The sequence below is a fragment of the Linepithema humile genome, chromosome 1 (genome assembly GCF_040581485.1).
Source record: "Linepithema humile isolate Giens D197 chromosome 1, Lhum_UNIL_v1.0, whole genome shotgun sequence".
NCBI lineage: Eukaryota > Metazoa > Arthropoda > Insecta > Hymenoptera > Formicidae > Linepithema > Linepithema humile.
In genome coordinates, this window is record NC_090128.1 from 27,420,788 (window position 1) to 27,445,832 (window position 25,045).

General features: G+C 33.6%; 4 protein-coding genes across 12 annotated transcripts in view; 2 read left to right on the forward strand and 2 right to left on the reverse strand.

Moving 5' to 3' along the window:
* The first annotated feature begins 2 nt into the window (after positions 1-2).
* Positions 3-1,112, forward strand: LOC105668545 (uncharacterized). Of its 2 annotated transcripts, XM_012360990.2 has the most exons (4): positions 3-296; positions 384-516; positions 576-696; positions 785-1,112. In XM_012360990.2, the coding sequence occupies exons 1-4, from the start codon at positions 155-157 to the stop codon at positions 929-931; spliced, it is 543 nt and encodes a 180-aa protein (XP_012216413.1). In that variant the 5' UTR covers positions 3-154; the 3' UTR covers positions 932-1,112. The 2 variants fall into 2 exon arrangements, with proteins under 2 accessions (XP_012216413.1, XP_067205126.1); XM_067349025.1 differs by having other exon boundaries at positions 3-516.
* Positions 1,113-1,504: 392 nt separating this feature from the next.
* On the reverse strand, positions 1,505-5,814 carry LOC105668542 (fas-binding factor 1-like). The gene is made up of 13 exons (XM_012360988.2): positions 5,034-5,814; positions 4,404-4,903; positions 4,131-4,319; positions 3,922-4,062; positions 3,636-3,835; positions 3,399-3,561; positions 3,017-3,308; positions 2,690-2,922; positions 2,461-2,604; positions 2,228-2,392; positions 2,023-2,144; positions 1,831-1,960; positions 1,505-1,746 (listed from the first exon to the last, which is right to left on the reverse strand). The coding sequence occupies exons 1-13, from the start codon at positions 5,140-5,142 to the stop codon at positions 1,657-1,659; spliced, it is 2,478 nt and encodes an 825-aa protein (XP_012216411.1). The 5' UTR covers positions 5,143-5,814; the 3' UTR covers positions 1,505-1,656.
* Positions 5,815-14,258: 8,444 nt separating this feature from the next.
* On the forward strand, positions 14,259-19,989 carry yrt (erythrocyte membrane protein band 4.1-like yurt). 2 transcript variants are annotated; one of them, XM_012371455.2, is made up of 7 exons: positions 14,262-14,726; positions 14,955-15,102; positions 15,179-15,355; positions 15,468-16,172; positions 16,407-16,843; positions 17,167-17,595; positions 17,989-19,989. In XM_012371455.2, exons 1-7 carry the CDS (start codon positions 14,574-14,576, stop codon positions 18,118-18,120), a joined length of 2,181 nt encoding a protein of 726 aa, XP_012226878.1. In that variant the 5' UTR covers positions 14,262-14,573; the 3' UTR covers positions 18,121-19,989. The 2 variants fall into 2 exon arrangements, with proteins under 2 accessions (XP_067204906.1, XP_012226878.1); XM_067348805.1 differs by lacking the exon at positions 17,167-17,595 and having other exon boundaries at positions 14,259-14,726.
* The window catches only part of Arms (Ankyrin repeat-rich membrane spanning), a 34,077-nt gene continuing 27,135 nt past the window's right edge, over positions 18,104-25,045 (reverse strand). For all 7 annotated transcript variants that reach the window (XM_067348626.1, XM_067348628.1, XM_067348606.1 and 4 more), the window contains 6 exons: positions 24,510-24,954; positions 24,261-24,434; positions 24,041-24,185; positions 23,843-23,964; positions 23,441-23,561; positions 18,104-21,851 (listed from right to left, as the gene is read on the reverse strand). In XM_067348626.1, the coding sequence (XP_067204727.1) occupies positions 21,085-21,851; positions 23,441-23,561; positions 23,843-23,964; positions 24,041-24,185; positions 24,261-24,434; positions 24,510-24,954 (1,774 nt within the window). In that variant the 3' untranslated portion in view covers positions 18,104-21,084. The remainder of the gene's footprint in view (positions 21,852-23,440; positions 23,562-23,842; positions 23,965-24,040; positions 24,186-24,260; positions 24,435-24,509; positions 24,955-25,045) is intronic.

A 25,045-nucleotide genomic window follows, 5' to 3' on the forward strand; every position in this document is an offset into this window, starting at 1 on the left:
TTTTCATATCGCATATATATAGAAGTTTGAAAACTTGAACTCAACAGATGAAAGTATTATTGAGTGTCACTGAGTGCCATTGATAATATATAAAAAAGATAATATATTATAATTAGTGCAACGGATTAAACTTTGGAAGAATTTTTTTACCATAATGTTTTCTGGTATGGAAAATATAGAAAGTTTTATAAAGATTATGCAGCAGAAAAGACTCGCTGCTCAACATGAATTAGACCGTCTCGATGAGGAACACTCTAAAGAGAATAAATTAATGAAGAAATTGCGAGACTTGAGAAGTATGTCCTTTTTAGCAACTAATTTCTCTTTATATTGTTATTCTGCACAAGATAATCATTATGTTTTCAATGTTGAATTGTTTATAGATGAAAGAGAACATATCAAGGAGAACATTACAAAACATCTCAATACGATGACAGCGCACAAACATTCTATCCACAAAATTATACATTCTTCAAAGGATATTTCAGGCTTACCTGTTTCACATGATTGTGCACAGTACGTAAGAATTCTTCTGTTCTTTAGAGTTGGTCTAAAATTTTGATACTTTTTTATAGAGACGTAAAAACAATGTTTATTGATGGGATTGAATTTTTAAACAACATAGGAGAGACTTGTAAGACACTTAATAATGCAGAGGAAAATAATGTGGATTCCTCAAAACTCATTGAAGCTGTGGTAAATATTGAAAGTTATATAGAGCATAGTATATATGAACAAAGAATATTCTAAAAAAAAAATACATTTCTTAAATTCTTTTTTTTAGACAACATGCACAGAATCTGTAGAAAGTGAATTATATCAAACCAGATGCAGCATTGCACAACTGGATACGTTAAAAGACAATACAGCTTTACTTCAAGAACATATCTCAGAGAATAGTGTTAATAGTGTTAATAGTGATGAAGTCTGATTCTAGTACTTTTAATACCAATTTTACTGTATATTGTGAATAATATTACATGCTTCTTATATCTAAAAACATATAAAAATTGTTTAATATTTTATGTATTCAGAATGGCTTAGTTTGGTACGCGTACTAAACAATCGGTGTAAACTAAGCCAAAAACAGACAATAAACATTGACATATTTATTTGATAGTTGATTCACTCATGTCTCAATTCATAGTATATTTAATATTCATAGTATAATAGTATAAAGAGAAATTAGTTGCTAAAAAGGACATACTTCTCAAATCTGAAAATAATAATAAATTATCATTTTTAGATGAGTAACTCTAGAGAAAACAAATTAATGAAGAAACTGCGAGATTTGAGAAGTACATCCTTTTTAGTATGTCTTTTTTAGCAACTAATTTCTCTTTATATTATTAAAGTAATAATTTATTATTATTTTCAGATGAAAATACTATGAATTATAACACATACTGTGAGACAGACATACGTGGATCAACTAACAAATAAGTATGCCAATATTATGTCCAATATAATACTACTAATAGACATGAGTGGAGCAACTATCAAATAAGTGTCAATGTTTATTGTCTGTTATTCAAAATACATAAAATATTAAACAATTTTTATACGTTTTTAGATATAAGAAGTATGTAATAGTCTATTTATTATACTGATATTTTTATATGCATTGATTGATGTTAATATATATCTAACGTTGTATCAAAGTTTCATGGCAGTCATATATTGAACGTTATCCAATTGGTCATCCAGGTTCAATTTCAACATTACCAATTGAGGATCTACAACCTCCTGAAACAATTATATATACTTTTGTGATATAAAAAGGTTATAAAAAATTGATTAAAAACTGTTTTACAATAATTTTTTTCTTACTGTAAAATGAGTAGCAACTTGAAATGCGTGTTGTTGATTGGATAATGTTCGCTTGTCTGCATAATTATATGGAGCATTCGTAGTTCTTTTCAATTTTGCCACTTGAGCATTTGTCAAAGCCAACTTTTCACTAAAAAAAATTTAAAAGTATCTAAATATCATATATTAAATTTTATTCATTATCTCATTTACCTTGCTGAATTAAACTTTTCAAGTATGCCAAAGTGAGGATCAAATTTAACTTTATGCTCGTTTTCGATATGGCGTGCTTCTTTTAGTGCTTTAATAGCTTCCTCATTTTTCGTGAATGCTATCTATATAATTATTAAATTGTTTGTAATTATAATATAATTATGTTGCCATTATATATCAAATATATGCTGTAATTAATCATTACCTGTGTAAAGTTTTCGAGATCTTGAGCATGTGTTAAAAGCCGGTATTCTTTTTTCTGTAAAGCCTGTTGCTGCGCTTCAAGATATTTGAGTTTTTCTTGCCATTTTAATCGTTCCTGATTTGTGAGTAAAGTAGCATCTTGAGCTGTTTTTATAGCAGCAGCTGACTGAAAAAATATTTTATTTTTTATAGTTTAATATATATATACACATCATAAATTATACATTAATTTACCTCTATCTTCGTAATATTATCCGTATTAGTTTTTATTGTCCTTAAAACTTCATATTGCCTTTTTTTAGCCGCAATAATCTCTTTTTCCTTTGTTAAAGCCTTCAGTTGCCTCTCTTGTTCATTTAACCAAGATTCTTTTAGAGCCTTGTAATACCATGTATATATGATAGATAAGATTTTAAATATACATGTCAATATATTAAAATATTAAATTATACCAGATAAGTACCTGTAAATGATTACGTTCCCATCGTACTTTTTCTTCAAATGCTTCTCTTTCGTGTGACAAAAATTCTTCTCTTCTTTTTAACGTTTCCAGCGCCTCGTTGAGCAAAGTACTTTTTTTTTCTAAATCAAGCACTAATTGCGAAACGTGCGAATCCAATCTATTTGCTACTTTCATCATTTTGTCACGTTCTTGTTCCAGTAGCTCCTGTTGTTTCTTTATTTCCATATTTCGTACTACAGAAATATTATATAAAAGAAAAAAATACAAATTACTTAAAATTATCAAACTACTTATCTAAATGCATCTCAAACATTGTTTAATATATACTTTGCATATCTTCTTCCTGATTCTTTAAGTAGTACTCTCTTAACTTTACGCTTTGGTCATCTCTTTGGTCAGTCTTTTCTTGCACATTTTTTATATTCTCTATAATAAAATTAGCTTTTTGTAACAAATTCTGCAAGTCAGTCTTGTGAGTCGCTATAGTTGTCATAGCTAAATTCTCAATTTCTCTCATTTTTAATATATTCTCTATAGTATCAAAATGTTCTTTCTGCAGCAGTCTTATATTTTGAGAATGGCGTTCATAAATTTCTTCTATACTTTGCGCATGTTCCTTCTATCAAATCAAATAATTAATGATAATTAAAGCTAAAATTAACTGCAGTAAATATAATCAATAATGATAATTAACCGAAAAATTGTATACCTTTAAATTCTGTATTTCTTCCTTGTAAGATGTTTCAATTTTCATTTTTTCGTTCTTTAATTTTTCAATCTTTGCTTCATAATCTGTTTCTAAACATTCAAGTTCTTGTTGCATTCTTTTCTCCAATGTATCTGTTCTCTCTTGCAGGAATCCTATTTGCCGTCTAAGAAAAGTTGGATAATTTTTGAAAAGAAGTTGTTTAGCAATATTTATATTTATAAACATGATTCTACTTACTTATATGATTCGTCTAGAATCATTATTTCATTTTCATATTTTTCGTTTAAACTATGTATTGTTACTGTCAGATGAGACTTTTCTAATTCCAGCTTCTGGATTACATTTTCATAGCTTGTGTTTTTGCTAATTAAATTATCTTGTGCTTTTCCTGAATTTTTATTTATATCGGAATTAATTAAAACATCCATTGTGTTGGACTATAAAAGATTAAATATAAATGTTGATTGTAATAAGAAATAATTATATACAAATTTGTTTTGTCCTTAACATCGTTAGAACTTACTTCAGGATAATCTTCCTTAATTTTTCGTTTTTCGGATTCATTAGTTTCTATATTTTGACTGTCTGATAATTTTCTTAATCGTTCCTTCTCATGTGGCAGTGATTCAGTTACTCTTGTCTCATTCTCTTGTATGTTTGTTACCTGTAATATAATACAAAATTACAAATAAAAGAAAACTACTGTATTAGCATATCAATAATATCGTTTACATCTTGAATAATTTTATCGGAATCAGATCTTCTGTGTTTAAATAATTCTTCAGTTGGCATTGTTCTCTCTTGAGTATAATTGCTAGTTTTATCTTCTTGTGTCTTTTTAGGTTCCAACCAATCTGGTAAATCTTTAGTTTCTAATTTATCGTTATTTGAATCTGTAGACACTGCATGTCTTTCTAGTGTCTTTAAAACAAAAAAAATTATGAAGCATAAATAAATAAATCAAATGTATTATAAATCATCACTTAAACATATCAATATACTTACAGTTTGTCCAGTTTTACTTGATGTTGTGCTCAAAGAAAATAATCCTAGAGGATCATTCATTATCTCTGAAGTCCTCTTTCCTCTACGAGATTCTCGTGTTCCTAAAGCTGTTGGTGCATATGTCGAATGTTGTGATTGTGTCTTAGAAACCTCCATTGTATATTGTGCAACCTGTTCTGACTGAACAGACTTTTTACTAATGTTTGATTCTTTTGATGGTGACATGTGTAATGTATTTCCAAACAAATCTTGCATCAGGGATAACTTTTTTGCTTTATCATCTGATGCTTTTGGTTGATCAAATCCTGTAGCACTTAATGCAGACATCAAGCTGTTCTCTTTTTCATCAGATTTTGATTTTGTTAATGATTCATTGGAAACCTTCTTATTAAATAAATCATCTATTATATTTCGCTTATCTTTTACTGGCATTGGATTTTTTTGACTTGATGGAAAATCTTCTTTTTCAGCTAACAAATCAGTTAATGGATCATCTTCATCTGTAAAATAAAAAATAAGATATATATATAATTTGTAAAAGAATAAAAAAATATATTTTATTAAATACATTTATAAGTATCTCTTAGATAATACATAAAATTATATATATTAGGCAACATTAGATTGAACCTGCAAATGTAATTCGTCTTTTGCTATTCTCCGTGGATGAGTTCCTCTTAAATGCATCACCAAACAGTTTGTCATCTAAACTATCCATGTCTTCTACCATTTCAACCATTTTTGTTGCATTTATGCAATTATTCAGTCAATCATAAAATATATACAATTCAGCTCATATGGCTTTTGAGAGCAATTATTTTATTGCTTATTGCTCTCATTGACAATAAATAAATCCATAATAGAATACATAATACACATTACATTATTTGAGAAATGCATCACAAAAAAGAATAAATATGACTGTACATTAAAATTGATACTGCTCGCTTTGCATAACTGACAGTTAATTATTGATTAGAAATATTTTCCTCAATACATTTCCACCTTTTTCTCCCTTCTTTCATTATGTCTATGGCAGTGTGGCCAGATTTGAGACGCAAGCAGTGTTGCGATATGGGACCGGTTGTATGCGCATGTGCGACAATACGGCGTCAGTACAGTGTCTCATACAAATTAAACAAGGCACCGTTACCCCGCTACATTAAAAATATTTCTAAATTTTTTGAAATTGATTGAAATTTTTTACTTCTTGGTTTTTTAGCTGCTGGCTCCGTAGATTCCATGCTTGTAAATAAATAAATCTTACCTTATTTGTAGTCACCAGACCTTCTCATGTCAAAACGTCCCGCCATACGGTCAACACATAACATATAACGGCACTGGATCTCCATCACTGCACATGCGCAGAGCCGCACATGCGCATACAACCGGTCCCATATCGCAACACTGGACGCAAGCAGCAAGCAGCATGAATGGAGGGGGTACCGCACACATGCGCAAGCCACCTAAAATTTTAGCCAAGATTGAAACCATTTTAGCCAAAACTCGAAGCAGATTTCTTGCTTCTCAACTGATTTATGATCAGAATCAGTGATGCCAATTCGAGCTCGCTGGCTGCTAGTACCATGGGTACCGTAGTGGAGGAGATACCCACTGTGTGCTCGCGGAGCCACACGGACATGTGACGTCAGCGATTTCGCTTGTGTGGGTATCCCCTCCACTACGGTACCCATGGTACCAGCGAGCTCGAATTGGCATCACTGGTCGTGTCGAAGGATTCAAGTGTGATTTAGGAGTAGGGGAAAGGAATGTGCGTGCCGATAACGCGTGCGAGAGAGAAAGCGTGGAAGTGAGGGAGAGAGGACATAGAGCACGTAGGCTACAGAGCGTATGTAAACAACCCCACCAAACCTTCCCTTGCCGTGAGTGAAAGAAATTCCTAATATGATATATATTTTCCACATTATAAGATATTCTTTGGCGTTCAGAGTTTTAAGTTTGATAAATAATTTACTATTTTATTTTTTGCCTTCTATCGTATTTTTAAAATTTTTATCTGTAGATTTGTCAACGTAATCCAATATAAAAATTAATTTTACTTGATTAAAATTTTACGTTTTAAAGCTCTTTGAGCGTTTTTCTATTTCGTATTGTAACACAAATGAATAAATATACGAATAAAAATTAAATTAATAAATGCCCACGCAATAGAAATGTCACGAAACACGTCGCTTTGTGTGAAAACGGCTGCCGACGCAATGAATTTCGATTAAATAAATCTTTCGAAATACGCAATTTAATCGATGTACAATGCGAAATTTGTTACACAATTCTTATTTATTGAGATATAATTTGTATTTTCCATTTTCTATTACCTATTTGAAGTAAATCAATTGCGCAAAATTCCTTCTTTTATGATAGATAGATACAAGATACTTGATGCTTGAATATTTATTTATTTGTGAATATTGATTTATATTTAATTAAAATTGAATTGAGGTAATAAAGGATAAAAATTATAAAAAATTAATTTTGATAGTTATAAATTTGTATATAAATGACTCGTTAAACCGTGTATTTTGCGAAATTTATTTCATCGAGATTTATTGTGTGGAAAGTCGGTACTCATACACATACAAAACAATATTTCTTTTTCAAACATTTTATTTCGAGGATATTTATTTTTAATTTTAACTTTTATATATTTATATATTTATATATTTATTTATATAAAAATATAAGACAACGTAAAACGTTGTAAATGTATTTAAATGCGGTATTTTAATGGAATAAAATCAATTCTCATCTTAAACAAAGCTAACGAGTTTAAAATAACGCTGCAAAAATTGTGATAATAATTTATTTATGAAAGTTTACATATTTATTTATATTTTAATGTTATGATATGACATAAAAAAGTGCTGTCATGCTGTAAAACGCGAATATATTAATGAATACATTTCATTTTTATGCATAAAACATAGAAAGTGTATTCAAGTAGTTTAAGCGTAGTATAAACGCGACACAGACGACGTACAAAATTAAATGTACAACTTTTTATTTCTCTTTGCTATCGTTGATTGTTATCGTAAACCGAACGTGCAATCATATTTTCGAGTTGTTTCTTTCATAATAATTAATCAAATTTTTGCCAATATATCGTATTATTATAAAATTTTAACAATGAGAGGAAGAGAAAACATAGTTCAGTTTTCAATTTGTTTTGTATTGATATAGTATACAGTATAAAATAAATGCTAAAGCGATAGTATAAAATAGAGAAATGATAAAGATATAGTATAAAATAATAGTATATAGTTATTAAAATTTTATTTATAAATGTATAAAATATATTTAACTATACAACGCAAGAATGTTAGAGCACTAAATACACATTATTATAACAATTTCTTAGTTTATCACTTGTAATGAGAAACGTCACCATTTTCCCATGCTTTGCCATTAAAAATTTTTTTTCGCCATTTTCTTTGTCAGTAGATTTCGATGATAACTTCTTTTCTCGGTTATTACTATGCCATACGCCGTACAAGAAATACAGAGCCAAAGCTACGATAACACACAAACAGCTCGATATATTTAATTAATTTGTACACAAATACATATATTTGTTTTCTGGTAATACACTTACCAATTGTTATCGATTCGGCAAATATTTCCCATATTTGTTTATCCAACATCGTCATAAGATAAATGTTAACCAGTTGAGTGGTAGATTTTTCCGAAAGATTTGTGCCAAAAGTTAAAATATCGGAAAACGGTGAAACATGGGTTCAAAGTTTTCGAAAAAGCAACTTTTCGGAATGGGTGTGGATTCCTCCCCTATCCCCTCCCCAGAGGCGGGGGGCAGAATAGGGGTGTAAAATGTTAAATGGCACTATGGATCGAGTAGGGATTATTTGAAAGGGCGTTTCATGACAAAAACAATAATTTTTGAAAATGTTTACTACGACTTTCCAGTCAAAAGTGGAGATGGATCAAAAAAGGAGGGTAGACTTCCGAAAAGCTATCATCTCCGATTTGGCTTATATTCAGCCTAAATACTTATTTCATCTAGTAAATAATATTCCTAAATGGATTTTTGGCGCAAATGCCTCCTCCGCCCCCAGCTCCCCTCAAAGGTTAAAAAATAAAACCGTTTTTGTTAATTATTTCAGAAAATATTCATTGTACGAAAAAAGTTGTCAAACAAAAAATGAAGCTCATAAAAAGCTCTACAAATAAGGTCTTATAAATATTTCACCTAATTCTAATATTTTAGTCGTTTTAACAATTAACAGTCGCCATATTGGATCCGCCATTTTAAATTTTACAATTTTGACAACAGATTCAAGTTCAGCAGCCCAAAAAACCTTAGGATATCAAGTTTTATGCAAATCTGTTGAAAATTAGTGGAGTTATTTAGAAATGTACATATATGATACATTACCACGTTTGGCACTTTTTTTTTGTACATATATGATACATTACCACTCAACTGGTTAATTCAATATAACAATTATATGTATTACAAAATTATATATTTTAATGTGTGTAAAAGATAAAGAAACATTAAATAAAAATAAAAATTATACCTGCAAAATCACACCTAAAAAATACAAACTTAATTAAAATCTGAAAAATTAAAATATTAAGTTAAAATCTGAAAATAATTATAGATAAAAAATTAAAAGTTTTATGACGCTACATCAAACAGCATGTTAAAAAACTTTCTTAAAAGCATTAACCAGATATACATATACATATCAAATATATAAATATAAAAAATAAAGAAACATTAAATAAAAGTCTGAAAAATCATACCTGACAAATTACACCTAAAAAATAAAAGCGTTTAATAAAAATCTAGAAAATATTTATTTTATTTTAGGAAACTATTCTTCATTTTTTATTGTCATAATATATCATTGTTCGATAACCTAAAACAAATAAATGTGAATATTGTTGAATTGAAAATTTTATTTTGTACATTTATATTCATGTTGTACATTTATTGAAGATTCCATTTGCATCGTTTTACATATAAGAGATCGACTACGACGGTAATCGCAATTATGTAAGAAATTGAAAAAACATTCATATCTCTTAAGTGATAAGTAAATAATCGCAAAAGAATACAAATGAAATTTTCAAATAAACGGAACATTTTTTTATCGAAAAATAAATAGAGAAAAATATATGTAACAATATATAACAAAATAATTTAAAATAGAATTAACAATAATTTGTTTTATATTACCTTTTTATATATTTTCTTATATATATTGCCCTCTTAATTTTTCACCGAAATAATACACAAAATAACATAAAACAGAAATATTAAATAAAAGGAAGATGTACCCTCATCATTCCTTTGAACTCGATATTTCAATTATAAAAATTAATATAATAGTTTATTTGCTATCAAGCTGTCAATAAAGACGTTTAAACATTTAAAAGATTTATGGAAAATTTAAAAAATTTTATTTGAAAAGAGCAAAGTATCTTATAAAACTGTAGAAAACTTTCCTATCGTGAAAGTTATTTTCTATATATTTAAACATCTAAACGCCTTACTTTCAATATAATGCTTTATTTGCGGAAGAAATTTCTTTCGTTTTTCGAAAGAAAATCTTGCTGTTTGCCCACCCAAAGTTTTGTCATTTTCTTTGTCATCGACAAACTGCAAACTCACTGTCAAAGCAGAAGTTTCAATATTTATCGATGCACAAAAATAAAAAAAATACAAAATTTATACAAAATTGTTTAATCCTGCCTAACAAAAAATCCTACCTAATAAAACAATTCTATCTAATAGAAAATCCTACCTAATAAAAGATGTAGATATCTGAAAACTCGTGTAAATCAAATAAACCGAGAAACGCGGATAAAGATAATGATTTAACGATTAACGATTTAATTTATAAGTATCGATTTAATATCACGTTATACGCATTTTCGTGTACGCAAATGACATCTCTCACTTGAGAGAATTCCGAGGATAACGACCTCGGCGTTTTTCGAGTGATGCTTAGCGCAGAGCTCAGCTCAGTTACCGCTATTTGCATCGAAAATTCGAGAGTGATTGTCTCGATGTTTCTCGCAGGACGCTAGCGCAGAGCTCGGCTCAGTTTCCGCTAGTTGCGTCCGAAATTTGTATTGATAGTCGACCATTGTTCAATGTTCGATCATATCAATGTTTCGAGATCCGTGCTCGACCATCATCAATGGGACCACGAATTTCGAAAGTCCATGCTCAACCATGGGATCAACACTGGAACTACCGACGATTAACATATACCAACTTCTATTTCTTTTTTCTTTTTTTATAAAAAGTGATAAAGAGAAAAAGTACATTAATCAATTAAATTATTTAACACAATGCAACAAGTCACAGAAAAAAATCTCAACAAATACATTATAAATTTAAATAATTATTCTAAAAAGAATAAACCAGTCATTTTGACCGCTTTGGTAGTTTTAGTGTTAAGCCATAGGACCACGGATGCATGGGTAGGCTAGGAAAGATTGCGAAGAAATTGACGTATAGCAAGAATAAATATATATTTCAAAATTGTAAATAAATTGTTAATAAAAAATGCACTCCTTTTTTATTAAATAAATTATTTCAAATATATCATAATTCATTAATATATTTACGTTTGTGTAAAAGAATTTTCTTTTTCATTTTTAATTTACATCTGTGATACATTTATGGTACATATGTATTTAAAAATTTTCTTACTTTTGCTTTTCAACGCCAATTTATAATATTTAATCCTGGAAAGATATAAAAAAATAAACCACTTACCGTAGGGAAGAAATGAAAGTACACATTTACACAGAAAAGGAATTTTGCTAGCCGCAATAAAATAATCGTTGCTATTGCATGTTAAATATGTTAGCGATAAAATTTCGCTATTGTAACTACTTTTACAGATTATTCAATATGCAACAAATCTGGTTTGTTCAAAAAATCGACAAATTTTGAGATGAGAAAACAAGTGCTGTTACTGTTACTGTTAAAATTCGCTGTTACAACAAAATAATTTATTTTTAATAAATTTATTTTACTATTGCAATAAATTGTCGCCATTAATACAAACTTTGATAATAAGATAAAAATAAATTTCTTATTATATATTAGCAATATAATTTGCAGATTTAACAAAACTAATTTTGGTAAAAAAAATTATTATCTATAACAAATCTTTTTGCTGTTCAAATAATAATTAACTGTAAGAAATTTTGCTACGATAGCTTATATAAAATTTACTGCGGCAGCAAATACTTTTTTTCCATGTATTAACAAGTTTTTTCTTTTATTTTATATATAATCTTTTTTTTCAATATTTTTTTTCTTATATTTTTTCTCATATAAAAAAAATATAAATAAATATATAAACAAACATAAGTACATTATTTAGAATAAAAATGTATTGGATTATTTAGACAATTTGTAATAATTTTTATAATAAAATTAGAAACAATTTTTATATGCTTAGAGTCATCTTTGTTCAGTAATATTATATATGCACCGTTGTTTTCGACAATTTTTGGCCATCTTTAACAACTTGTGCATACATTATTAAATAAAGATAAATAAACATATACAAATTGTTTTCAATTCTGTCATAAAAAAATTCTACAAACTCTCTGTTAATTATTCAATATATTTTGTTCTGATCTGTCAATCATGAAATACATTTAGGAAATATTCCAGGATTAAATATTCATCAACGCATCTAAGTCCTAGCCTATCCATTTTAAGATAATGAATCGAAGAAATAATGTACTTTACATAATTTTATTCAAAGTATTCTGGTGTATAATTATATTTTTAATATTATATGATTAATATTTAATATATATGCATTCAAATATATGGATTCAATTAGGCTGATGAAAGTTGTTTCAACTTCGGGCTCAATCAAAATCAAAATTAGAAACACTTTGCTATTTTTTAATGTAAAACGCATTTTGCAGGTTACATATTTTTTAATAATTTTTATAATTATAATCTAATATAACATGTATCTTTTCTAGATATATATAATAATATTGGTAACACATAATTAAATTTAATATAAATTAACTAAAAAAATAAGTACTTTGTTCTTTTAAAAACAAATGCACGTACAACTCAAAATACTTTTAAAAAATACGAGAGAATAAAATTTTGATATAACTACTATAAGGCAATAAAAATTATACGACCTGCAAAGTGTCTTGCGTTTATATATTTTTACACCATTATTTGATCCATTATCTTAATAATAAAAGACAAATTAAACTAACTCACCGATCGATGCGCAGCAGCGGAGTTGTCGTTCTGCTGATCTGCATAGTTGATCTGTAAAACACAAAATAAATCAAAATTATAGCAGCGTTCACAATATGAAATATTTGTGAAATCAAAAAAAATATTGAGTACATTAAACTTTTAATTCGTTTTCTAAGCAAATATGTAATAAAAGAATTATTATAAAAGTTTAATTATTTAAATAAAAAGTAAAAAAATATGCGAATAAATTCTAATAATGATAAATATTAACTAATGTAAATATTTTGTCTTTCAAATATTTTAATGTACAATATTTTCAATAAATAAATGAATTATTGCTTACCGTAAAGTTGCTCCGCCGGCGCCCGATGCTCCTCCTGAGCCTCCTCCTCCTCTCAGTGGTCCTTCGAAGCACTCACATTGAATCACACGCGTTCGCGGCGCATGCATTGCTCGCATGCGTACCTGAATACGAAAATCGCGCGATACTTAGAACGGCACTCCCGACATCACAGGCGAATCGAACCGAATTGTCCAAGTTGTGACGTTACGCGCGAATTCCGTCCGCGTTTCAGACGACCACATTTACCAATTGGGGCACGATTCTCTCAAAACAGAAGGCAAAGATAAGCTCGAAGAAGATGAGGTGATTAGTCATCCAATCAACCGACTAGATACAAGACATCTGAAAAGCAATCGGTAGCGTTTGACTAACTCCGGTAGCCGTCCTCGACTACCTTCGACAGTCCGGCTATCTGTACAACTAGCGCGCTGCACGTAGAACCGAAGATTGCCCTGCCGTAGTGGAGATTTTATGATTGAAACCGACCTTTCCCTCCCCCGAGCCAAGCCTAAAGTAAAAAAAAATCGTGTCCCAATATTTGTCATACAGCAAAAATGCGTTCATCTATAGATTCGCTATAACTCTCGGTAAAAGTCTATAACTCCTCCTCCTCTCAGTTGTCTATAAAGTATTTACACGCGATCGCGACGCGAATATGAAAAGCGCACGGCACTTTAAACGGCACTCCGCGTTTTATATTACTGCGAAATTACAGCGGAACGATGTTATAATAATCATACGATAGTTTAGCCGACACTCCCGACGCGTATTTTGTCATATTAGAATGAAAGTTAAACTCGAATATCGCTCATCGCACGGAATACGCGTTCGACACGCTGCCATGTACGCAACAGGTAATGGTAGAAAGGGGGAGGAAGGTGAAAAACTGAGAAGTAATAAGAATTGGGGGTAGTTAGGGGGAGGGGAATAACGCGCCGATACGCGAACGGTCTGCCTCGTTCAAGTGCCGCCGTGCGAATAGTAACAACTCAGGAGCAAGGATTCATTCGTATAAGGTCGTGTCCAGTGATGCCAATTCGAGCTCGCTGGTACCATGGGTACCGTAGTAGAGGGGATACCCACACAAGCGAAATCGCTGACGTCACATGTCCGTGTGGCTCGGTGAGCACACAGTGAGTATCCCCTCCACTACGGTACCCATGGTACCAGCGAACTCGAATTGGCATCACTGATCTGAATAAACACTATTATTGTCGCATGTTACCGCTAGATAGCGATACCGTGAAAAATTGACGCGTTGGGACGTCCTTTGGCTATTAGCAATGAGCAGAAATATTCCCCACACCAATAGACGCCACGCTCGTGGGTGTGAATCAGATTTCTGCAGTCTCTTCATCGTGGTTGTGGGTGGTTGTGGAGTTTGGCCGCTCTACATAATCTGAAGCAAATAGAGAATGTGATGTGACATTTATTCTCCTGCGAGATCATCGTTGTGCTATTTGCCTGCGTTAATGCTACAGTGAAAGAGGGAGAGTGGGCGGATCATTACGCGTCTCGTCGACAGGTCGATGATCAACAAGCGCGCGTCCCGCATAAGTTCGAAGGGCGACGGTGAAGGGCCAAGATGCTGAGATTCCTGTCGCGGCGAAGGGCTCGCAGTGTCGGCGGCCAGACCACTTCGTCGCAGATTAAAAATCAGAGATTACCTAGCAATAAGAATGTTGTGCAGTGTAGGGTGGTGTTGCTGGACGGCACGGATTTGCCGATAGAACTATCAGTAAGTACAGGAGAAAAAAAAAAACAAGCGAGTAAACTGCAATAATGCTATTATTTACACACATCATTATTTATTTGTTTTACAAGATCACTGTGTCATGATTTCTTCTATATCTATTTTTTTGTTATTTTATTTTTATCATAATACTATCATAAACCTTTCAATTTGATATTTTTATTTGGGTAAAATGTGTGTACAATGTTTTATAGCTATTGATCCTTTTTACAGAAAAAAGCATTGGCTAGTGACTTATATGAGCAAGTATTTTATAGTCTAGATTTAATAGAAAAGGATTATTTTGGATTGCAATACACAGATAGCAATAATGTTCAACATTGGTTGGACCCAACAAAACCTATCAAAAAGCAAGTCAAAAGTATGTATATTACTAATTTTTAATTTCTTTCAAAGTAAGCACACAATATTTTCAACTCCTACATCTGCTATTATAGTTGGACCACCATACACGCTCAGGCTAAAAGTAAAATTCTATTCTTCGGAACCAAATACGTTGCGTGAAGAATTAACACGGTATCAATTCTTTTTGCAATTGAAACAAGATGTTCTGGAAGGCAAGCTTCACTGTCCTCATCAGATTGCAGTTCAATTGTCTGCTCTTGCCCTTCAATGTGAGAATTTGAAATTATATTGCAATCTTTATCTAAATATTGTTTAACAAATCATATATTTAAGAAAGTAAATAATTGCATAGTTTGCACAAATAAAAATATTTTGTTCTAGCTGAATTGGGAGACTATGATCCTGGTATGCATACCGCTGCGACGGTCTCGGAATTCCGTTTTGTGCCAGGTCAAACAGAACAGCTGGAACTGGAAATACTGGAAGAGTATACCAAGTGTTCCGGTCTCAGTCCCGCTCAGGCGGAATCCGCTTATCTCAGTAAAGCCAAGTGGCTAGACATGTACGGGGTTGACATGCACATCGTTCTCGGCAAGGACGCCTGCGAGTACTCTTTAGGATTAACTCCAACCGGGATCTTGGTTTTCGAAGGCAACCAGAAAATAGGCTTGTTCTTCTGGCCGAAGATCGGCCGTTTGGACTTCAAGAAGAAGAAATTGACCCTGGTGGTGGTCGAGGAAGATGACGAAGGCCGGGGCGAGCAGGAGCATACTTTCGTGTTTAGACTAGTGAACGAGAAGGCCTGCAAGCACCTGTGGAAATGTGCGGTGGAGCATCACGCCTTCTTCCGTTTGCGCGCGCCGGTCAAGGGCGCCAGCGGCCGTCAGAACTTTTTCCGCATGGGCTCGCGTTTCCGTTATAGCGGCAAGACGGAATTCCAGACGACGCAGCTAAATCGAGCGCGCCGGACCGTGCAATTCGAACGACGACCAAGTCAGAGATACGCGCGGCGGCAGAGTCACGTGCTTCGCGAGAGACAGCGTCAACAGCAGCAAGTGGAGCAACCGCAGCCATCTCCGCCGCCAGGTGAGTTCTACGGAACATCCGATAGCGTTCTTTGAAATCTGTAATCTTGTCAAAAATGTGCGGAGACATTCATCATGATTTTGATTGAAAAAATTGTGCTTGTCAAAATAATAAGTTCTTGCATCTCAGCTCTTATAAAAATAATTTTTATATCATTCTGATTCTACAACACTTATTTTGGAAATTAAAGTTGATATTTTGTTGAAAATATTTTATTGTGCTCAATACTTTCAGCGGAAGAAGAATCTTTGCAACGTCAGCCGAGTCGATCCAGTACAAAGTCTTCAGATTCCTCGAGCGTTCAGGGCACCTCCTCGTCGCCTCTGGTGGACTCCCTCTTGAAGTCTCTCGCCAAAGATCAACAGCCTCTGGAAGCCAGGAACCAGACGACAGTCATTAATAGTGAGAAAGAATCAGAGCCTATGAAGACCAGCTTGACGGTCGAGACTATCGCCAGTCAAGTGCAGCTAGTGCCTAATAATCAAGTAGGAGGCACGTCGTCGTTGCCTCCTCGAACGCCGATTCCACCGGAATCTCTAAAGTGCAATATACTAAAAGCGACTCTTGAGCAGGGTAAAAATTCCAATTTGGTTTCCATCACGTCTAACGACGGACCTGGAGTGATCGGAAAGAAGAATCAGCATTCCGACGCGGCGACCATCGTTTCTGTGGTAAATGTTGTCAAAATATTACTGCATTTTTATAAATAATTTCTCGTCCTGCTTTGATTATTTACATTATTATGTGTCCTTTTTATATATAATTATTAATGTTTTTATTATTTTGTTCTTTTTAATGTTGTATATTTTTTTGTACTTTTGTGCTATTCTGTTCAGTATTGCATAATGAAGTTAGTGGCGTCAAGCAGTTGAGCGATAATCTTATTAAAATTATTCTTTTGTCGTTATTCGTATTTATATATTATTGTGTGCTTGCTTTATATACTGCTAGCTTCCATAATATGTTTGCTTTCTTGCTTTTTTTCGTAAAATAGGGCGGCGATAAACTGACTCTATCCGTGAGCGGAGCGACGACAGCGGTGAATCCTACGGACGATGCTGTAACTGTAACGCATTTTTCACTGGACAGCTGGGGTCAGATCGAACAAAAGACAACACCGTTAAGTCCGAAAGTATCGAATCAATCGCAGAATCCTTTCAATCCATTCACCAACGATACTAGCAACGACGCGCCTAACACGCCCGAAGCTTCCGAGGAGGAAGCGAAGCCGGAAGATGATAAAAAGAAGAATACTAATCCGTTTATAGATTCGAATCCGTTCTTGGGTATACTTAATCCCTTCAAGGATCTACAACCAGTCGCGACGGAGAAAAAGGTCGAGGAGAACACGGAAAATGCCGCGACAACGCGAGTCGTTAAAACCGAAGAGATACAGACAACTACTACCACGCTCACACACAAGGTCAGTTACATTTTTTTTACGCTTGCAAGCCAGCTATAGCGTCCTACTTATTACACAAGTGCGCCGGTTTCACCAAGAAAACTTACTCTTAGAACAAACCTAGACGATTTATCGTCCATTGTAAAAAGAAAAGCAAGAACATTTTATTGTAGGAGTAAGTTACATTTATTGGTGAAAGTATGAGAATTCGCTTTGCGTCCCATGTGAAAGTCCTGTGTGAATAGTGAATAGTTTTCAATATTATTTGAATTGATTATTTAAGATGTTACAATTGAAGTCGCTCCGAGTGCAAGCAATCAACATTACAATCTTAATGATTATTAATAATTGAAAAAAAGTGAAATATGTAGAAAAATAATGCCGCGTATATTAAGAGGACGATTTTTTTTGTAGGACGAGAGCCAAGCGGCGTCGGACATTAGCCCGTGGCTGGTAGCAGACCCGTCGCAGAGCCCAACACCTGATCAAATACCAACTAAGCATACAGTTGTCACGAGAAAGACGGTAATTACCACACAGTTATAAAATATTTATTGAATACAAAGGGAATAATGTGTCGATTTACAATACGCGGGAAAATAGCACCAACGTATATATTTATAACTCTGGTCTTCCTCGGATTGCCTACATCTTTTTTTACTCGAGACGCTTACAGAGCGCATGATTTCAGTACATGCCAATTAAGATCGGACACGTGAAAGTATTTGTTAAAAAAATACTTCTTATAAAAGGGTCCTAAATTACTTAAGTATAAAAGCAGACTACGATTGGGAAGGCGTCGCTTACACTCATTGCTACGAATATTTGTGTCAGATAGCGATGATCGTTTATACGCCGATTAGTTTCACGAGGCAATTTTTTTTTGTTACAGCACCGTAAAAGTTTCTCTTAATTGTACGATGCATTTATCTTAAAGTTACGTGTTAATGAAACAAGTGCCCTTACAGCCTGCCAATATATGTTATAAGTACATACGAGAAGTCTAATCGTTTCAATCACATTTTCTACGCTTTTCTGCAATTTTGCGTTCTCTCTCCCCTCCGCCTGCAACGCGTGGGCGTGCATACGTTTCGCTTCAAGTGCAGAAAACAATAGGATGCAGCTAAAACAAAGGTATCTAAACATAGATCGCGCAGCGCCGTTGACATTAAAACAACGTGGCGAAAGAATGTTAATCTATTTCGACGATTTATATATATATATATATATATATACATTTACGCGCGCAAGACATCCCTGAATATTAAATCTATGCATTTATAATGTAGCATTTTTAAACTACTAGCTATTGTGCCTTCGAATTTAACAGAGACGAATATGCAATACGAATATTAAGGAAAAAGTATGAAATCTTATTTCCTGTGACTGATTAAAACTATAAGTATTACATTACCGTTACAATATCTTATAAATTATATAAGATATAAATTATATCTTATAAATTATATAATAATTGTAAGTAGATCTGACCAAAAGTTTTGGGAACACTTTAATCGGCGCGGAATTATAGGTTCGATCTATGATCGATCGGTTTAATAATGTATCTAAATCTATTCCCGTTCAAAATTTGTTGACGATGTATTTATTTATTATAATAATGACAATAAAATGATTAATATGTGTCACCGCCAGTCTTAGATAAAGCACAATTTGTGCTGGAATAATGCAGCTATAACGATATTTCGTATTTAATATTCCATGCCTGCAAAAGCGAAATTATTGTATATAACAGAGTATATAATTCTCCTGAGATACCTTTTTTATAATTTGTTCCTCATATATTGTTCTACATGCCATAATTTTGATACTTAATTTCTCTGATTGAGAAAATAGATATATCACTATGTTATGTCGTTCTTAGTTATATATACAGGATGTCCCAGTTTCGGTTCACATATGATTGTGGCATTCCATTGTCCTGCGTAACAACGACATAGCTGCCGCTTCAAAGTGATATGACATTTTTACATTAGTACTTAATGCAAGCGATGCATTTAATTACAAGCGGGACCATCAATGTACTTAATTAGCGAATGTTCGTAATAAAGTAGAGAGGAAGCAGATGTCCTCTTTTAACTGTTCAATTTTATGTTGCAATTTTATGTTGGGTTTCCGTAAATCTACATATATTGTATTTAATAATGTAATAGCATTCAGCATTATTGCAACATATTTGATTGAATATTTTTATTGTATTTAATGTCAAGAAAAAATGAGCGACATATCTATATATACTATAATTTCAAAGCTAATATATCTACATTTATATATAAATATATATTTACAATATTGTAATGAATCGATACCCTGATATATTCCGTCCTAAAGTGTCCTATACACTCAATGTTATGTAATTATGATTTTTGCTTTTTAATAAAAGAAACATATTATTAATTAACGCTTATTGTATTTATCCCGCGATTCATATATCATAAAATCCTCGCTAAAGAAAAAATATCACACATATCTGAAGATTACCAAGGAGTATTTTTATAAATCACAAGATTTAGTAAATAAATCTTACGTTTTAATAATAAATTTATTCGAAAATTTTTTCACACATAAAAAAATAATTAGTAATTATATTTTGATTTTTGAAAACACTAATAGGGAGCATTTCTTTACGTTATAAAGTTTAATTTAGTAAATAAATAAATTGAACTATAAATTTGCTAAAACGCATAAATGCCCGTACTGTGTAATGATAGCGTTTAACAAAAGTCTTAATAAGATAAAAAGTGATATAAGTAAACTGCCGTTTATAAATTGTTTTGAGACATTCTACACATATTTATTCAATAGATTTAGAATTCTATCGATTATACTAAATATATAGTTTAATCAACAATCGCGTATTCTCTCACACAACTGGTCATACAGATTATCTTTTCTTCAAAATACTCTCTTCAGTATTTGTCTCTAAATAATTTTTTTCAAATCGTCTATTTGCACTGACATTATGAATTGACGTAAATTGGATTATTGAGTTCAGGATACTGCGATATATAAACTATACGTCTTGAGAGAGATTCCTCCCGTTTTAGCACATTTCGGTACTGGTTCGGTAGTAAAAAGAAAAATATTGACAAACATTTGCATTCGTAAATGCGTTAATATTTACATGGAATGTCACTTCGACGTCATTATGTCTCAAGACGTCTCGTCTCGCTAATTAAAGATTATTGCACGATTTGCGCGACAAGGCATTTGTTCTCCGTCAATTCACTGAGCAGATGAACACGTTTAACGCTTGTTATCTTATAGAAAAAAAAAAAAAAAAAAAAAACTGCACGTTCGCCTATCTGCTATTTACACGAAAATTGATATCTTTCGACTTATCATAAAACATATGTTGTCTATAGGCCTTCATAGCAGATGTCGGTTGTCTCACCTTTGGGTTTTGTACATCAGTGTCAGTCGAACGTATTGTATACTGAGTTATTGCGCGTTAAAACCTGCCTGACAATCGTGCATAGAAGGTGGCAAGTGTCAGACAGGTGTTTCGGGATTGTCCCAATCCACGCCGTCTTGCCGGGACGGCGGTTTGATGTACGAGGACTCCCGTACTACGAGGCTCACGGTGTCGGAATAATCTAAATCTACGCTGCGTTCCCCGTCTCGAGGCAGACTCCTGTTGGACGACGGCGAGCTACTGGTCTCCGCGCTACAGTCGTGTCTGAACACGCTGTCCGACTGGGAATGCGTCGGTGTGGACAGCTCGGACACCAGCGGCGTGGACTCGTCGTCGCTCTCGCCGCCGGGTGCCGCGGATCCCATCGGCGTCGTGCCGATCAGGCGGTCCTTCAGCTTTGACAGCTTCTCCAGGCTGGAGGTGGGCACCGGAACCGGTATGACCACCTCATCGCTCAGCGTTGAGATCGAACGCCTCTTCTTGGACGCCGATGACGCCAACGGCGTAGTCTTCAGAGGTATGTTGTTTCCCATGTATCTGTCGTCGGTCGATTTGGACCTAGACGCGGGTTTCGGCGACGGCGGTGGAGAGACGAACAATGAGGACGGCCTGGTGCTGGTATTGCTGCCGGTTCTCTTCAGAGGCTTGTGCGAGCAGGCGGATTTCGTGCTACGTTGAGACGTGATGCTACGTTGAGAATTCGTACGTTGAAGAAACACGGTGGAGTCGTGCGAGCTTTCGTCCGAGCTGCCCCCCGGCTCATCGTTAATCGGCATCCAATGGAACAGCGGGCTCGCTTGAAGCAGCACGTACTCCGTGTCTTGAATCGAGGAGGCAACGGGTCCTAAAACAGAAGCTCGTATCATGTCTGCTTCGTGTAACAATTTAAGTATTTATCATATATATTTTATAATATATTTTCTTTTAGAATATTTTTACAAAGCCATTTAATATGCAAAATATCTGAAGCCGTTTTCAAGTCAAAGAAAAGTTATCCCTTAAATAGGTAAGTTCTTTAAAAAGATATTGAAAATAAAGTTTCGTATAAGAATATCATAAAAGTTACCAATGACAAAAATACTTGTTCTAATTTTCTTTTACTATATTCTCTGGTTTTAACATTAAGCTTTTTTTTAAATGCTTGCGAATAATAATAATATATATATATATATATATATATATATATATATATATATATAATTGAAGGCTTCTAAGTACAACTGCAAAGAAGGTAATGTCAGATGTGGTTTGCAAGAATGTTTTATTGCCACTTGCTCTCGTGATATATAACATAATACTGCTCATAACATAGTGCTAACAATCTAATAATAATATTCGTAGTGTACACGTAGTACGGGAAGCAAGATGGACCGGAATAACAGGACGCAATTTTCGTTTATCGCCCAGTACGATTACTTTACATACATTCGTTTTAAAAATATAATATGCCGTTACGTGTCGCCTGAACTAGGGTTTTTTTTTTTCACAAGAAGTATTTGTTATAGCAACAGTAATAACGAGTCATTATCACAGTCTTTTGTACATGAATTATTCACAGAAAACACCGAACGATTAGATTAGCTTCAAGATGATTGTTATTCTGACATTTTTTCTTGCACGCTTACAAATGCAACATTCTCGTGTGTTATCATGCAGTGAAAGCTTACGTTAGAACAATCGGCTGGTGCACATTCAGAGTTGTACAATTTTAGATTTCTCTGACGCAATCCTCCTTTTTTTCTCTTTTCTTGATGGCACTAATATATATATGCATATATATATATTAAACTAGCTTATAAAATGAGCATTATATTACAATAATTCTACGAGTACGCATACAATAGTGATTCTAATCCTATCATTAAATAGCCTTCGTTTTGGATCTTGCGCGATATGTACTATCTGTTTTCTCATATTGGCACGTGAAAACTTTGGGAAAATGTACTTTCTTCAAGGAATAGCTTTTCAACGTCGCAAATTACAAATGGCCTCACAGTAGATAATATATTTGGTATAATCATCATTGGTTTATCGACTACCATCGTAAATGTACATCTTTCGTCAGTAATACTGTGATCAGATAGTGCTTTACACACGTGCAGATGCACAAAGGAAATTATTGAACAGAACAAGGTATGTCGACTCAATTTTCTTTTCTTTTTCTTTGTTACCACAAATGGCTAGTACAGTACAAAGTACCGTCTCCAAATGTTAGACCGTTGCTTGTTTCGTTGCTGAAAAATGATGTCTTTTTTTCTCTGCGACACCGCAGAAGAGAGTTTTATTTAGACAGTACACACATTGTCATCCGATCTCTCTGATTCGATCAAAAGTTAGAGATGTACTCGACGGAGGTGTCACTGTTTAGGTCGGGCGGCGGTGGCTCTTGCACTATAACCAGAGGCAGTGTAAGTGGTAGGGAAGGGGGCTCACCTGAAGAAAGTGAGTCTGTTGCCGGTGCCACCGCGGGCGACGGCACGTCTAACACATCCTCGCAAGCTTCTTCGTTCAAGGTCTGCAACGCCCCGCAAATCATTTGCTCCTCTAACGTTACCTGAAATGCATATATTCGCTCAAGTTTCACACTTCAGAGGATATTTTTCTTATCACGTCTCTTGCACATCTAAATACCAAAGTCAAATTATATTGAATTTCTGAATAATTATATTTCAAACTGTAATAGCGAACTCTTACCTGGAACTAATACCGAGATTGCGAGTGTAAAAAAAACGAGAAATGCAATATTAATTACAGTATTGATACACTAATTCATTCATGAACTAAATTTATATATTTATAACTGTATTAATAATTTTTTAATACATTTAACAATACCTGTTTTTCCATGATTGATTGCTTGTTTTGGTCACGGCGAGTGGATCCGTCCGGTCTTGATGTTCCTTTCTCTTTCTCCACGTGAGTAGGCACGCGTATTGAATTATTTTGTAAAGGGTGATCTATAAGAATTAACGATTGAATCAAACAAGAAGCAAATATATAAATATGCAGAGAAAAAAAATATATCGGTTGTACCTTTACGCAAAAGTTGCTCAGCTCCTACGGTGAACCGGACGCTTCGGGGACCCTCCTCATACGTAAAAGATGAAAGTTCCATTTCTCGAAGCGATGCAATTACCATACGGAATAATTCCCAATCCCCAAAGGCCATCTTAAATACCTTAAAAATAAAAATACGCACTTGAAATTTCCTCTCTTTCTTCAAGATATAAAGATGCAGCGTATCAAGGATTACTTTTTTCAGTTCTTGCAGATCGCAATGCAACAAAACTCGCCCGTTAATGTTGTTGTCTTTGATGACTTGCTTGTACACCGGTGCCTGGGCCGGATTCAGACTTTCGATCTTGTCGATCAAATCGCAGATGCCGCTCACCGGTAGAGATGAGAGTTTTGTTTCCAGAATTTCGGACTACGAATAAAAATGAAGCGATAAGTTTGAACGTTTTCTCAGTACTTAAAAAATACTTGCACAATTAATTTCTACCGGTAATGCGGTTGTTGCGGAGAGCGGTTTCGGCGCCGGTTCCATAGGAGGCATATGCATCCAAGCTGGCGGAACCTGCCATTCGAAGCTCGGCTGGTAACCCCACGACGGCGTTGGCGGCACGGATCCCAAACTCGGTTGCTTAGTAAGTTTCATGTGTCGGTTAACGGCTCTTTGCGGGTGCCATTGATCGATCGGAGCACCGTGCCAGACATTGTTTTGTTTGTAGAGCAGACTCGCGTCTTCCTCTACGCTTTGCTGCTCCTCCTTTATCTTCTTCTTGATGTACGGATCCAGATTGATGGTGAACGGCAAGAATATCTTCATGTCGCTGACGTGCAAACTGGACCGGTGAAAAGTGAGAAAGACATCCAACTTGCGCTCATCCCGATCCATTTCGAGAAGCGGTTGCACTTCTTTCAACACCGGAATTTGTGGTCGCACTCTAATAAATATAAAATTATGTAAAAAGTAGACATACAAACAATAATATATAAAAAAAATAGCAATACCGAGAAGGGAATAAAATCAACGTA